Below are 16,733 nucleotides of genomic sequence, written 5' to 3'. Positions count from 1 at the left end.
TCACTTAGTAAATTTTATTTATTTATTTATTTATTAATAGGTGCACTTTGCAATGATGTAAACTTATAAGATTTTTTAAATTCCAAGGACCTATTGATATTTTTTTCTCACATTTAACATCATTCCAACATGTTCCAAAGTTTATTAGTATTAAAAGACCCTAAAATGTCTAATTTGTTATGACTAAAACTTATTACCTTCTAATTACAATATAAATCAATAATATATGATATTATAGGAAGGTATTTAGAAAATTACCTTAATACAACTGGTAAAATGGGGTGGTTGGTGGGGTGTATTTTGAAAATTACATTAAAAAAACTTCCCTAATTGCCAAAAGTTTCCCTGATTGCACGGACAAATGAATAGCTGTAAGGCTCGGATATTATTAGCAGTTGCCCGTTTCAAGTAAGTCTCCACTCGCTCTCGCAGATCTCCTCTCCGCCGTCGTCGACGCCTGGGAGAGCTACCACGACGACAGACGATGGGGGCTTCCTCGTGGCCATCTCTGGAGGAAGTAATCCTCGAATCTCATCTTCTCGCTCTGGATCACGATTTCTCCTAATCATCTTTCACTTTCTTTTTTTTTTCTGTTTCGATTGTCTTTTGGGGGGTGTTTGGGCTTCGCCATTGTGGATCATCGTCGTTGGTTTGCTTGTAGTAGTAGGGTGATAGTTATGTTTTTGTTTTTCTTTTCTGTTGTTTTATTTTTTCAGATTGATGCGGTGAAGGAAAGGGTGGTGGAGATGAGTGGAGCGGACATTCAGGATGTGAGGGTTGTGGTCTCGCCGTATAGGATTTGCCCGCTTGGAGCGCACATTGATCATCAGGTTCGATGCGTTTCTCTGCTCTTTCTGCTTCTCTGAGAAATTTCTGTGTTGTGCTGGAATAGATGTGAGCCATGATGATGGGGGCTTGTTCAATTGTATTTGTGTTAGAATTGAATTATACTCATTATAAGTTGAAAAACTAACTGAAAATTTAAAGTTGAAAATTTTCAAATTGGAATTTAACTGAAATTGGACCCATCTAGTTGTGACTTTTAAACATAAACATCTCGTATATTATTTTAAAATTTCCTGTCTTCATGAATGTATGTACGCATGTAAACACATTCATATATATGCGTGTTCACTATAATTGATATAATTCTGTTTTACTGATGTACCATGGACTGAACAAAACTGAAAATTTGAAGTTAAAAAATTCCAAGCTGAAATTTAACTAAAATTGGAATTGATTGGCTCCCAAAACTTGTCCAACCCAATTCATTTTATTTCAATTTAATGAAAAAATTAAAATTATTTTTTAACTTTTTAATTGAAATTCATCATATAATATATTTAATTTTACTTTCTTACATGTACCAGTATACATGATTTACCTTGGTCTCAAAATTTTGTTCCATGAGTAGAAACTAATCTGGCGTCACATAGACCCCTCTGAGTTGATCATGGGTGTGAGCACTCCCTATCTGGGGATCTGGGGACCATACGACAATAAGTAGAGTGTCAATCCACAATACATCAAAACCAATGACAATAAATATAGAATGTGAACAAGAAGTAATTCTAGCAACATTAAAATAAAACCATCAAACAACACAATAGTGATTAATTCTCCATATAGAAATAATATAAGCATTCACGAACATGATAGTGCTTCCATGCAACAATGCAACCATATAGAAAAGAAATGCATATGGGTAGCCATCCAATCCATGTGTACAAGTTTCAACTAGCGCCAAGTGCGACACACTCATGCATGCTATAGACCAGTGCCATAATATGTATGCAATAGGGTCGATGTCAGTAGAGTACTTGGCCGGCGCCAAGATTTAAGAGCTACAACCATGATCTCAACCTCACATATCCAAGATATATAAATAACCAATAAATCCCTACACGTCGTTCAACTGTACCTGCTCTGTTCGCTTGGATTCAAGGGCATCTTCAATTTGCTCCATGTGTCATCTGCAATGACACAGGGTGACCTTTGATAGAAACCTATAATTACAGCATTATAGAAGTTTATCTTACATATAATTATGGTTGGGATCATCTAGTACCAATGTAGCAGAATAATGACTTAAGGTTGACCCTTGATCGAAACCTATAGTTAAAAAATCATTTGATGCGCTCTTAGAAGCTCTAACACAATTGATTACATTATCATACATGTGAGATCAATATAATTACTAGAATTTTTTTCTCCTCTAAACTCACTAAATAAGGGCAGCCCGATGCACGAAGCTCCTCCAAACTCACTGCACTACAATAATCGTCTAGGTGGTCTTTTTTTTCCTCTTATAACAGCAATTCTCGAACTTTCCTAACTTTCATTTGGGAAATATTCCCATTGCTAGTATTTTTTTTATAATATATAGAACTGATGTGTGAATGGGTTTCCTCTCTCTCATAGATTTTCAACATTTTGCAAACAATGCAATTAATAGCTGCTGAAGCTTCTGTTTAATTTTCTGCTCAATCTCTGTCAATAGTAAGGGTGCTTGAAGGGATCTTTTTCTTTGATATTGAGAACCTGAATGTGATTATTTCAATTTCTTAAGGGAGGAATTGTTACAGCCATGACCATCAACATGGGCTTACTTTTGGGCTTTGTTCCGTCACGTGATGCTCAGGTAAGAGAAAATTTCTTGATGTCATTGTGGTTTATTTTAGTGCAGAGTACATCTCTCTTTCTGCTTATAAAAGTAAAATACTTTATGTAATTTTGAGAGTTTCTACTAACATGTCATTCTTACAATTTTTGTTGCCCCATATTTTTCTGCATTTGATACATTGATTGGTTGTTTATTGCAACTACTTTAGGAGAATGTCTAACAGCATAGAACTTCAATGCTATTGTTTACGTTGATCTTGATGTTCTGAATTTACTTATAGGTATCAGTAAAGTCGGCTCAGTTCCATGGAGAAGTTAAGTTCAGGTGAGGGACTTTTCAGTATATTGCTGATAAAATATTTGAGATAAAATAGATTGATATTATTGTTATTTTTTCTGTCAAATCTGGTTATTGAAATAATTAATAAATATATCAATTTACTTCTTAAAACATTGGCATTAGGAACATCAACTGTAGTGATTCTCTAAATTTCTAACTGTCCAATTATAAAAAATGTTTTACTATGTTTTTGTGTACCTTTTTATCTTTGTTGCCAGATTATTCGTGCATTTTGCTCCACCTAAGCTTGAGTAACTTATTTCTGTAGTAGTTCCTTAACTTGTTTTGAGAGTAAGCAATATTGTAGCTCCTGGTTATTGCAGTGTTGATGAAGTTCAATGCCCCAATAAAGTGCGTGAGGAACCAGATTGGTCACGTTACCCTAGAGGTGCACTTTATGCATTGCAAAATAAAGGACATCATCTGACTAAGGTCAAAAATTATACAACACTCATTCTTATGTGTTAATGGATTTGTATGATTTGTTTTTGGCTTAGCAGGATGTGATCATAAAATGTATATTTTTCTCTGGCAATACAGATGTAAATCTTAATTGACATTGCTTTTCAGACCAATATGCCTCTATTGACACACAGTGCTTGTTCTTATTTGTTTGTGTTGAGGATACCATTGGGGACCATGTGCTAGTCCATGTATTTACTAGTGGATCTTGTGGAGCCAAAACTGAATATTTTTATGCGATGCAATTATTGGAATACAGGTTAAATTTTGAAATGCTTCGAAGGATTACTCGATCTCTCATCTTATCCATCAAAAATCTTCATATGATGTTGCTGCAATCTACTCTTTCATTAGCCAGTGATGTTTTCTTGTAGAAGGGATTCATAAATGACGACTGTGGACTTCTACTAGCTAGACCCTTTTCATGTGATTAAGCATCTTATTTCGTTGTCTTTTGTTGCATTTTTTATGATTGAAATTCCTGTCCCTGAAGTAACTGAACTGTAATTTGGTGCACCAGGGTTTCATCGGCTTCATTTGTGGCTCAGAGGAACACAGTTCAGGACTTAGCTCTTCAGCAGCTGTATGTTAACTTGTATAAATATATCATTATTCCTTGTATTTTTGAATTTCTTGTGTTTTGAAACAGAACAAGTGCACCTTCTACAATTTCATATAATTAGTACATAGCTTAAAACTATCAATCTATCATGACGAAACAAAGCTAAATTTGTGTATGTTTTGCATGTTAAAATCTATTCATACATGATTATTGTTAGTGCCGTCCAACATATTATTTCTAATTATGTTTCTAATCCTTGATGGTTAGGGTTCAAAATGCTTGGATTATATTTTGTGATTGTTTCTACTATGATAATACTAATAACATGCTAGAAATCATGTAGTCAGACTGCAATTTGATTAATGGTACACATTATATCTCTAAGAAGTATGCAAGCACACTTTTTTTAGATACAAAAGGAAACTTGAAGGGCAGGGTAGTGATAAAACCACTAGCCTTTACACAGTTGTACTATATCCAAAGGAAGAGAGAGGAATGATAGACAACATTATGTTGACAGGACAGTCCCAGAAAGGTGAATATATCAAATTTCAAGTAGTTTTTCGTCAAGAGGTGTCATTGCGGAAGTGTGAAAAGGTTAGTTAAGGAGAGTGAGCATGTGTGACAAAATATTCAATTATTACACATGCCCTTCCATTGAAGAGACCATGAGCTCATGCAGCTGCAGCAGTGGATTGGCCATTTATATGGGAACATTTACCAAGTTGGAGGCCTTTGTAAATTGTAATTGAGACCATCCATACAGAGCAAACATGCAAGATATGAATGGATGAACAACAGTGTGGATTTGCCTTAAGCATGATCCCATGAAGATAGAAGCATTAAACTTTAGTGTGCAATATGGACATGCACTTGTAAATTTACCAATTTGAAACTTTGCATGTAAACCATCTTTCAAGGTGAAAATTTCAATTATATGTCTGCCAGAGGCCATTGAATAAGCTATGTTGTAAATTTAGAGTTGGATAACGCCTGTACTACTTATGCTAGAATGTGTTACTTTACAGTTTTTTGCAACAATTTAATTGTTTGACCTGCAGCATGACATATAAAGCAAACTAATTTTGTCTTGTGTGATATGTATTATAAACCAGAGGTACTGCATTTTTTTTTAATTATATTCCTTGTCTTAAAGCATGTTTTGTTATCTAATATATTTGCATTTTTTTTATGAACAGGTTGGCATTGCTTACCTTTTAGCTTTAGAAAGGGTAAATGGTAAGACTATATCCCCTGAAGATAACATTGAACTTGATCGGTAAGCTCTCCCAAAATAGTGTATTTAAAATTGAATTCAAGATTTTCTAATGGTTAGTTTCTCTGTTACAGTTATGATTTCATGATTTTTAATGTGTGGACAGACTGCTTTGAGGAGTTAAAATTTTTCTATTGATTTCTGTAGTTTCAATTTTATTTTTACTACAGAGTCATGTTTTTCTCTAGGACAAAAGTTCTACAACATCAAAAGCATTAGCAATAGGTTTAGCACAGAGCTAATTGGTGAATGGAAATCATGAAAATCTGCTGATACATCATGAGCTGGATGGGATAAGTCTATGTGCCTCAGTCGGCAAATCTCACAATTTCACAAGGTTGTGTGCCTACACCAGTCTGCAAGGAAGAACAAATAACTACAGAGAAGCAGACTTATAGATAAGCATTTCAGTAGCCCAGCCCCAGTCTTTAAGACTTGATGCAGCATGGATTAGATGTTATAGACAAAGTATAAAATATGAACATACTAATATTTTTCAAAGAAAGAAAAATAAAATTAAAATTAAACCATGATTTGCTTTATTTTATCATATTATTTGCATCACCTGCCTTTGTCATGCTTAGAAGATGCAAAATTGCAAATCATGAAAACACTTCCTATAAATTTACATTTGTCAATGTGTTTATTTTTAAATCTATGGTCAAGTTTTTAAATTTCCTCCCATTTTGCATGATACGGGTAAGATGTACAATTCTGAATCAGTCCTAGTATATGGAACAAGTTGTCACAACTTCATGACATTGTAGCCCTATTTCAAATCATCGATAAGTGCACAAGGTGGGCGTACATCAAAGCCCTCATCAATGAAAAAACTTCTTCACAAATCAATGAACTTGAATGTTGGGCAATCCAATCTCTTTTCTGATTTCTCTAAAATTGCTAACTCTAGGAGGTGGGTGGATGATCAATGGAGGTAAGTCTTCTTATTCTCCCTTTCCCTCTCTTTCTTCCTTCCCCCTCCCCCTCATATTCTATTCTTACTCTTCCTCCCCTGCTGCTATATTGACACAAACTGATTAGTGTCAACTTGTGCCACTGTCCCATTACAGAACTGTTCCGGTCTAGGACTTTAAGCAGTTATGTGCTGGTCTTTTAGACTTTGGTTATGGTCACAAAATGCACACATGTGATTGATTTTAGAACCTTTTTGATTTGTGCCATAACAAGCTCTTGGTAACTTACATCATGCAGGTTAATTGAGAATGGATATTTACTATTGCAAAATGGTATTCTGGATCAGTCAGCCATTTTGCTTTCAAAGTATGGGCATCTTACATGGATTGACTGTAAGGTAAGTCCAAGTGGGGCAAATGGAGCTCTATTTTTGTTTGAGTATATATTTGTTATAGTTTTACAGTACTAGATGCAACTTAGTTTTCTGCTGGATGATCTTTTCCTATTATATGAGCCCTCAAATTATGACATTTTCTCTAGGCAGACATTTGGAAAGTAAACAGAAGGATAAAGTGAGGGAGTAAAAAGTTAAAGAAGAGGGCATAGGAGGCCACAGAAACAGGAGAAATAAGGGATTTGTCTTTATGTTCTCTCAAAACCTGGAGTTAGTTTTAAGTAGTTAGCTTTGGTTAGTGGAGTTTGAAATCAACAATCCTATCGTTTCTTACTCTTACTTTTGTGGGTATACACAACAACTAGGTATTTAGAACAAAATTAGCATATTGTACCCTTTGATACCTAGTTTAATATTGATTTTTTTTTAAACTAGTATGTTCAACATTTTCTTGAAACAACTTTGTTGATACTAATTGAAGTCATTTCTGTTTCAATGGCTTTATCTGCTAACTGCTTTTATTGGAATAGACAAGGAAACACGACAATGTCTACTTCTCAAATCTGCAAAATGGACAATGTCAGCGATCTCACGGACAAGCTACATACAAGATTTTGTTGGCATTTTCAGGTTTAAAGGAACCTCTAATAAGAAATTCTGGATACAATACTCGCGTTTCAGAATGCAAGGAGGCAGCAGAAATTCTTTTAGAGTAAGATACTTTGCCAAGCATTATGTGGTATTGTGCACCATGTGAATGTGGATGTTGGGTTTATTTCATAAAGTATCTTAGTTCTACATGATTCCTTTTTCTCTGCAGAAAGATACATTGTTTTCAAAGGAAAATTCTACTTGCATATATTCATGTGCCCTTAATTTGACTTTTAGCAATTTAGGAGGAATTTCTTAGTGTTTTGGAAGGCTTCTGTATTGTCAGTAACCTATTATTAAATGTGTCCTCTCTTTCCCCTTCTTCCGTCTCTTTGCTCACAAGACCATTTTCATCAACTGATGCTTGAGTCTTCCTCTTCTCTTATTTCCTTGTCTCTCTCTAACATCCTTTTCTTCCTTCTTCCTTTGCTATCTTCACTCTTATGTTCTAACAAATGAGGCTTCTTCCCCGTGAGTGTCCCATCCTATTGGCTCCTCGAAGTACCATTGAGACAATCTCAGTGATGTTTGGTACCCCAGTTATAACAAAAAGCAACTCCTTCCATTGGGCGCGGTTCTGTGCATCATGATTTCCACACTTTGTAGTCCTCATTGCAATTTAGGTTCTTGTCTTATTTTAAGGGTGCATCTGAACATGCACAACATCAAGATTAGTTTGTATGAAAGCATCCTTGTACTTGCATTGTATATTGATGGAAGATATTTGTTAATCCAAGAATTTTCATCTTCCTAGCATCTGGAATGAAGGCTGTATTTTATTGCCAAAATGTAAGAGTTGAAGATTCATCAAAGACCAGACCAGATCAATGAAGTTATGAACTTTGTTATATTTATTTATTCTCATTGATTATACTTGACAAATTTGTCAATTTTTCCTAGTCGAGTATGGCCTAAAAATTTATCCTCTTTAGAGTTCCACAGGATGACATTATGTGTTTGATAATTCCTTTAGTGGATGATGCTGTATTTAAAGGTTAGCAAGAAATACCTAATAATATTACTTAGCTTGTCATGCCCTTGAAATTTGCTGTCTTAAGAGCTAGTTTTAATATCTTTCTGGAATTCTGTAAATAAGGAAAGCTCAAAGCCACATTAAAGCTTTCTCTTTCATTTTCCATCACCCAACTTATGCAACAAATTTTTAAATGCAAACCTCGTGAAGTCCTTTAGTCAACTTCAGTTGTTGCTCTTTTCTATACCAGAATATATATGGGCATCTTGATGAAGGGTATACTTCCAATTATTGATGGCGAAGTTGGATAAGTATGTTACCGTACACCAGACATGCAATTTGTATCCTTGATCTGGTAATATGCATACATACATGACAGACATCCTAGCATTAGCATGGTGTTCCATGTTGTGTTGTAAATGTTCTTTGAATGAGACAACAAATCCTTGCAGAAGAATCTAAAAATATTTAATTAAACTTACAGCAGTTCAAATGAACATTAATTCTTTGGAAGTCATATGTTTCAGTGTTAATTCCACATTTACAGTGCTGCAGGTAATGGATACATGGAGCCTCTTCTTTGCAACGGTAAGAAAATAATGGTTTAGGGAGGGGTGGATTATTTACCTGGAGAATATAATATATCAAATAATATTAGCTGATTTTGCTTTTTACAGTTGATCCAGTCTTCTTTGAAGCACACAAGGTATGCTCCTTTACTTCTTTTTTTGTATGATAATATGATATTGGTCATTAATAATTATTCCTGACAGCTGCAATTTCTGTTTTTCTTGAGATATTTCATGAAGTCAATGAACATCATTCTTAAGTTTCTTAACATAATTAAAAGAAAACCTAAATTAAATTAAAAGAGCTGCATAGCACATGAGGTATAACCCTATGCAGAGTTCAATGGTGTCATAAAATTCATACAGGCAGCACAGATGGTTGACTCGTGGTCCATTGTTCTTTATAATCTTGCCAAAGCATTTTTCTCATAATGTGCTATGGCATATTTTGATTGCATATAGAACTTGGCTAAACAAAAAATGCTTAGTGGTATTAGTTCAACATCACAATGGGAAAATTCTCCATGCAGCTGTTCAAATACTCATCACATAAGGTTTATTGTCATTGCTGTTGTTATTCAACTGGCTCTTTTTAACCTTTACAGGCATTGAGTATCTGATTACTTTAGAAAATCTGTTCTCAATATTCTAAAACTCTGATATTTTAGCAATCAATAACCATGGTCACTTTTATTTCCTTCTCCCTAATTACTAATCTAACATCTTCTAATAATATGAAGCAGTTAACAATTGTTGTTTCCTAGAAGGTAAAGTTCTTATTCTTTGAATCTAATGTATCCAAGTTTTGCCTTATGTTTGGTATCTCCCCATAGTTCCATATTATCAATAATCAGTCTATTTGATTGGTTTTTAATTGATAAATTAATATTTGGCATTCAGAATAAATCAGAAACTGAGTAGTTTATGGCAGATTGGACAAAAAAAACATTTTAAGGCAACTTGCATTGTTACTCTTAGTTTGCTTAGGAAGTGAAAAAAAAGAATAAACTGTTTGATATGATAAGCTAGTGTTTTCTTATGGTTTTTTAAAGTTACTTCTCTTATCCATTTTCAGGATTTGTTAAAGCCTAATCAGGCAAAAAGAGCTCTTCACTACTTCTCAGAAAATAAGCGGGTTAAACAAGGTTGTTTCTCTTACCCATGTCTGCCTTGTTTTTCTTTGGCGTAGCAGTATTGTCCAAATAATTATTCATGAGATCCTAGAACTTATTTTATGCAATTAATGAAAATCGTCATAATGAACTAAAAGATAAAATAGACAATTTATAAACTTGATTAAGTGAAATCAACAAGTGAAGATGCAATATGGTACTTGATACATGAAATTGCAGTACAACTGAATTTCCTATAGCTATGCATTACCTGTTGCAGTTGCAGTAATGTCTGTAATATATTTTTGGGCATTTTAGCAATTTATACTCATTTTTGTTAATTTTAGGACTTGAGGCATGGGCTTCTGGAGATTTGGAAGATTTTGGGAGGCTTGTATCTGCTTCTGGCCGCAGTTCTATTAAGAATTACGAGTGTGGTAACTAAATACTTAAATTGATACCAACTTGTATTATTTTCAACTCTTTGCTGATCAATATTTCTTGCCTGTTCTGCTTGCTTTCTCAGTATGCAACTATTAAGAATATTTGATGTGCACCAAGATATCCTTGTAGCCCTCACCTTCTTTATGTATTGGTGGCCTAAAATGGATACGTAAATCTGATTAATTTCTTTCAGAGAAAAGACGTGTTGGATTAAAATAAAAGAGGAAGTGAAAATAAAACGATAATGTGTCGCGTGAAAAAACATATTCTGAACACAAGTAGGATTTAGCTGCAACTAGCTGGAACCAGAAATATTTAATGTGTTTGAAAAAGTAATACTTAGCATAGGATAGATGTAGAATACAGACATGATACTGAAGCTTTTAGCCAAGGGCCAAGCTATGCTATGTATCTCTAATGATGACCAAACCAGAGAAAGAATTAAGCTAAGCTGTGCTATTGGTCTTTCCTCTAGGATCCTTTGGGGCTTTCCTTTTCCGCCTATCTACTGCATGCTCTTTTATGCGCCGCTTGAGGGAGAAACTCAAGAGATTTTTTGTTGAGATATCTCTCTTTATCCTCCATACCATATCGATGCATGTTTGAGGTTGAAAATTCATCGCCTATGTGCTGTGTCAATAATTTCCAGAACTTTACTTAGTTGTGTATGATAGTTATTCTTAGTCAATGTTATTCTTTTTATGTCTACTTTTCTAATTTATGTAATCAATTAGACACATAGTATTTATCTTCTGGCTTAAGGAAGTGTTGAAGAATACTAGAGTTAATGGGTTAGATGTAGTTGTGTCTAGGTCCATGTTCGTACTTTAGATTTGGAGCTCAATCATAACTCTTATGTTATACCCATGTAATGACTATCACATAATGAATGCAATAGAAAATATTAGATTTTTTTAGTTTTCAAGTTTAACAGAACCAAACATAATCAAACTCTTACTGTTGCAGGGTGCCAAGAGATGATAGATTTGTATGAAATCCTTTTGAAGGCTCCTGGTGTATTTGGAGCACGCTTCAGTGGTGCTGGATTTAGAGGCTGCTGTCTCGCTCTGGTTGATGCTGATCGTGCTGAGGAAGCTGCTGCTTTTGTTAAGCAGGAATACAAAAAGGTTCAACCAGCATTTGCCAGCAAGATCTCACCAGCCAGGCTTGTACTGATATGTGAACCAGGGGACGCTGCTCATGTCATATAGATGAAATTCAACCCTTGGAAGTCTGGCTTGTACTAACTAGAGTCTACATCCTATTATTTCATTGTCTCTACAGACACATTCAATTCATTATTCCCTTGAGCTTCGCAATGTATCACTGTTTGTTACCTTGAATAAAAAGATCCAAGCATGATCACAGACTGAGGTTTCCAATAGTTGTATTTTTCTCATAAACTCTGATGTGCATGCTTATATGTGTATCGAATGAAAATTAAATTGAAGCAATTTACAGCTTCCAATTCATTTTAAACCTCACTTGTTTTTGTTGAAGATCCAACCAGGTTGGTAATAGAAAGATCATGAACCATGCCAATGGTCATTCCAGAACCTGCTGAAAAACCAGGTACATACTGATGAAACTTTTGAATAAATTAGAATACAGAAATCATCATTAGCACTACCAACTGAACTTTCCTCTCCTCCATTTGTGATGTTATTTGGGAAAACCTAAGCTTATGAACAACATCTGGTGGAACATTTAGGTGGGTGGACCTCCCAGTTATATTTTTCTTCCACAGAACCAGATGCCTCATAAAAAACTCGAGAGGCACATCTCAAATAAAGAGAGAAGGTAAAATCTTCCATCTGTTCTTTGGTTGCAGTTCTTCCATCTCTTTTAGAAACACAAATCAAGAATATAGTTACTGGTATGACATTATACTTTCACTAGCAGTCATAGCCCCATCATTATTAAGTTGAAAAAGACAAGTGCAATGCACCTAGAAAGCATGCAAACTGGCAAGAATAAATCGCCTGAAATGAGTCAATGCCAGTCAACAGTAGGATTCTTTTCCTTCCATCAAATTCAAATTGTACTACTTATTCCACTTACTTTAAATTTAATTACATAGATTTTATTTCTCCCTTAAATTCTATATAACAGTAGTAAAATTGACTGAGTCATATTTTACTACACTAGATTAAATGTCCTTTGGGCATCTTATCTATATGACTTCTTTAATTGATCATATTCAACTACCTAATCAACTTCTAGTATGTTTTCTCTTCTTGTGCAGCTAACTTTCATCAATTCAAACTTCTCTTATCATAATTGATCATTTTTGGAACATATCCACAAGCTCTCAACATATTTTTCTCTTTCAAACAGTGACAATAGCATCTGAAGAAAGAAAAATCTTAGGAGTTTAGAGTAGTTTACAATGAGCACTAAAATCTCTTAAACAGATCATCATCACAAACACTCCCACTTTCTTTTTTTCTTTTTTTTTGAAGCTCATTCATCATCATAGTGCAATAGGAAAGATTCTACTTGGCACTGAAATATGAAGGTGCGAAAAAAAATCTCCACCTTGTTTGATGTCTTAACTAGGCGCTGCCTATATATACCAAGTTCTATGAAGCCAGAAAAACAGAGCAGAAATGTGAATGGCAGACGGTGACTAGTCACACGGCAAAGGCTTTGCCTGATGAGGCAGAGAGTGGTGTGCAGCCAAGGATGACTTGCCGGCATATACATGTGCATTCGTGCTACAACAAGCTCATCTCATTGTCGGCGAGTTTGTCCTTGGCTATATATGGCTCTCTTCTTCTCATGCAAAGCCATGTTGATGGTGATCACGGTTTGTCTTGTTAGCGATGACACATTCTAAAATTCATATGCACTGTTTCTACAAATGTTGATGAAACTATCACAAATATTGATTTACTTGTTGAATTATAGTTGAGATGAGTTAGGTGTCATATTTGAGAAGAATCCTCTCTCCATGAGCATTAAGAGAGCAACTCTATCAGACTTTGTTGGGCATTGAGGAGTTCCGTTTACTTGAACGGAAAATTAAGGTACGATAAGTCTGACAAGGAACGAGATCTGCAATGTAGTTAACCAACCGTCCATTCGTCATTTCATCCCTTAAAATGACGAATTTATTCATAAATCTCATAAAATGACGTCATTAATCCTGGACGTGTTTAGATGTTTAGGGGAGGCCTCATAATAGAGGTTCTCTGCCGAAGGACCTCAAAGCAACCAACCTCAAGCATGGTGCATATGTAGATGTTGAACCAGACCAGAACGGTCCAGTGTCCAATATCTTCCTTGCTCGATAATAACCGAAACTTGGAGGTTCTCTTCGATATGTTGAGACGCAAAGTAGTCGAGATGAAGGCATAGGTCAAATAGATACAACCATCAAAAAGATCATTTCTTCAAGAGATCATACACTTGTTAAACTCAGATGTTCATATAGGGCTCACGCAAAGAGAGAATAAGCCAATTCTACTACTTCATACCAAATGTGTCATGGCAAAGCATAATGCAGAGTGAAAGAAAAATTCATCATGGAGGAAACAAAAAATGCAAGTATTGACATATTTACAAGTCAAAAATTTTGATTGAACTGCACCAAGATTAACATGACCTCTCTCATCTCATCCTCCTAATTAGCTCATTGATGTAGTCCTCACGGTTCCCTGCATCTCCTCCCTCAACATAATGATTCCTTTTCTTTTTAAGGCCACCCAGAGGTGCCTTCAACTTAAAGGGCCAGAGGAAATTGTTTGCTCCCCTAAAATGAGGGCCGACGGTCACGATTTCATGAACGAGGTCGTCAATACAGATAATACCATATTTACCCAAACCCTGAAACACACAAATATTGAAATATAACTCGAACATGATCAGGACAACATGAATGAAACAAATATAAAAAGTGAAAGAATGCCACTCAAAACATACCTGCTCAATGATTGAATTATCGGTCAAAGGAATCCGCTGTTTGTTTAATTTTCCATATCCCCTCTTGTAAATCAATTCTTTGACACTCTTGAGATTAGGATACCTAGAACAATACTAACTATAAGTACAATATGAAGTATTGAAGGTCTCGCATTCCTAAAGTAAAGGAATATGTGACATAGGGCTCCACCCTTCGTAACATGTTAATTGTGGCCTTGTTAACTTTCAAAAACACGCCGTTGAAGATCTGCGGCAAAGTATAAGTAAATGTATGCACTAGAAAATTGCTAGAATATAGTAAATAGAGCTATCGGTATTTACTTGTCGTAGACGGAGAAGTTGCAAGATCTTTCGTGTTTTCGGATGCATAGCATTAATACTAAACAAGAATAACAATAGACATTATTGTCATCGACAGCCTAAGAAGCATTGCAAATCAAATAATTGATTCTCTAATGGTCTCATAGATCATGTACCCTCTAATTCGGATGATGAACAGAAGCTTAGGCTCTGGGCTGACATAGAACCCACCCTTCATCCTCGCATCCCTCTTCAACTGGATGAGCTCCTTCTCCTGTCGAATAGATAAAAATCGAATTTTTAGAACAAAAGAAGATTACTACATGTCTTTTTTCCCCAAAATAAAAAAATTGCACCTTGGATTCGTACTCCTTGGAGTACTGTTGGGCACGGGCAAAGATTAGTTTCCGGTTCGCTCGAGACATCTTCTTGGCAGTGAGCTCCTGGTGCTTCACCATAGCTCATTGCACCTCCATTTATATATTTATATCCAAATACTCCCACATTTATTGGTTAACTCCGACATTTATAAGCTTTATTAGAAGGTTGTTAACTCCCATCATGCGTCTGATGCTTGTGTACCTACATGTACCTCCCTCCATATCCATAGAGCCGGTACTAGAGAGGTCATTAATGTAGTGAATCTACATTTTTTTTTTATTAGAAGGTTTGTGACTTTTCAATGCGTTATAAGGATTTTTTATTTCTATTTCACTGGAGCTTGTGGTTTATCGATAAGACAACTTCTCCACAACTTTTAGAATAAACCCAAAACTTATCAATATATCTTTTATCATCTTCTCAATGTTTAAATCATCATTGTTGAATTGAAGTAAAGTGATATAGTCGATTATTGAATGTTGCTCATCCATGAGAAACATTCTTTAAGCAAGATCCTTCATTCTATCTCTCAATCACCAAAGATGATTTTGCTTAGTTGATTTTTCCAACCACATTTTTAGTGTTATTTAAAACACTTCAACGGCCTCAATTTTGCTTAAAAGTAAGTCTATATAATTCCAATCTTCTGATTTCAACGAGTTAAAACTCCAATTGTCTAATCAAGATGATGATCACAATTATACTTGTTCTAAAAAAAAAAGTGTTCAATTTAGAAAGTATGTATCACTTGGTCTTCCAATTTCATAGAACTAGAGTTATGATCGTTTAATTAGAGTGTTGACCAGGATTGCATTTACTCAACTCAAGAAGTATGCATCCCTTTGTCTTCCAATCTTATCGAGTCAAACTGTGGTTATCTGATCGGAGTGTTGACCAAGATTGTATTTACTCTTAGAGAGACACTTAACTCAAGAAATATACATCCCTTGGTCTTTCAATTTTGTTGAGTCATGATTGTGATCGTCTGATTAAAGTGATGACCATGATTGTATTATTCTTTGAGAGACATTTGACTCAAAAAGTATATATCCCTTGGGCTTCCAATCTCATTGAGCCAAAGCTGCAGTCGTTTGATTGAAGTGTTGACCAGGATTGTATTACTCTTTGAGAGATACTTGACTCAAGAAGTATATATCCCTTGATCTTCCAATCTCATCGAGCCAAAGTTACGGTCGTCTAATTGAAGTGCTGAGCAGGATTGTGTTATTCTTCTAGAGATACTTGACTCAAGAAGTATACATCCCTTGGTCTTTCAATCTTGTTGAGTCATAGCTGTAGTCGTTTGATTGGAGTGTCGACCATGATAATGCCTAGTATATATCACTTGACTCAATTTCTTAGTCACTTGCAACATAAATAATGCAATCTTTCTAACTCATCTATTTTGACATCCACTTAGGTCTTATTGAGTCAGACTTAAGTCTAGTTTTTACTAAGTGAGCTTGATCTATTATCTGAAAACTTTCATTAACCCTCTTTTTGGATAATTTAAGCTTACTATTCTCAATTTTGTGATTTTAGTAAAATAACTCTCACAAAGCCTTCATCATTGTTACTAGAGCCGTCAATTTGGGTTGGACCCGTCGGGTTAGACCTGTCAGGTTGGCCCGCCCCGACAAACAATTTAAGCGGGTTGGGTTGGAATTTTATCAACCCAAACCCGCTGTGGGCCGACCCACCTAGGCACGCAACCCGCGCGGGTCGGCCCGCAATGGGCTTGGGTTGGTCCACGGGTTAAGAAACACATGTAAACTAAGTTTTATGTAAATTTATTATCTTTCTTTGTT

At 35.2% G+C, this 16,733-nt stretch overlaps 2 protein-coding genes across 3 annotated transcripts; one reads left to right on the top strand and one right to left on the bottom strand.

Annotated features, from left to right (window-relative positions):
* Positions 1 to 356: 356 nt before the first annotated feature.
* Positions 357 to 11,687, top strand: LOC121970756 (galacturonokinase-like). Of its 2 annotated transcripts, none has more exons than XM_042521665.1 (14): positions 357 to 517; positions 717 to 830; positions 2,570 to 2,641; positions 2,904 to 2,947; positions 3,286 to 3,394; positions 3,945 to 4,007; positions 5,186 to 5,265; positions 6,475 to 6,574; positions 7,102 to 7,283; positions 8,743 to 8,783; positions 8,873 to 8,901; positions 9,840 to 9,909; positions 10,224 to 10,313; positions 11,287 to 11,687. In XM_042521665.1, the coding sequence occupies exons 1-14, from the start codon at positions 485 to 487 to the stop codon at positions 11,529 to 11,531; spliced, it is 1,272 nt and encodes a 423-aa protein (XP_042377599.1). In that variant the 5' UTR covers positions 357 to 484; the 3' UTR covers positions 11,532 to 11,687. The 2 variants fall into 2 exon arrangements, with proteins under 2 accessions (XP_042377599.1, XP_042377600.1); XM_042521666.1 differs by having other exon boundaries at positions 371 to 517; positions 732 to 830.
* Positions 11,688 to 13,932: 2,245 nt separating this feature from the next.
* Positions 13,933 to 15,002, bottom strand: LOC121972694 (60S ribosomal protein L7-4-like). The gene is made up of 6 exons (XM_042524341.1): positions 14,901 to 15,002; positions 14,721 to 14,818; positions 14,566 to 14,623; positions 14,412 to 14,491; positions 14,245 to 14,347; positions 13,933 to 14,148 (listed from the first exon to the last, which is right to left on the bottom strand). Exons 1-6 carry the CDS (start codon positions 15,000 to 15,002, stop codon positions 13,933 to 13,935), a joined length of 657 nt encoding a protein of 218 aa, XP_042380275.1.
* Between the last annotated feature and the right edge of the window lie 1,731 nt (positions 15,003 to 16,733).

Source organism: Zingiber officinale, chromosome 4A, assembly GCF_018446385.1.
Source record: "Zingiber officinale cultivar Zhangliang chromosome 4A, Zo_v1.1, whole genome shotgun sequence".
NCBI lineage: Eukaryota > Viridiplantae > Streptophyta > Magnoliopsida > Zingiberales > Zingiberaceae > Zingiber > Zingiber officinale.
Note: the sequence above shows the minus strand (reverse complement) of the source record. Positions and strands in the feature narration are given on the sequence as shown.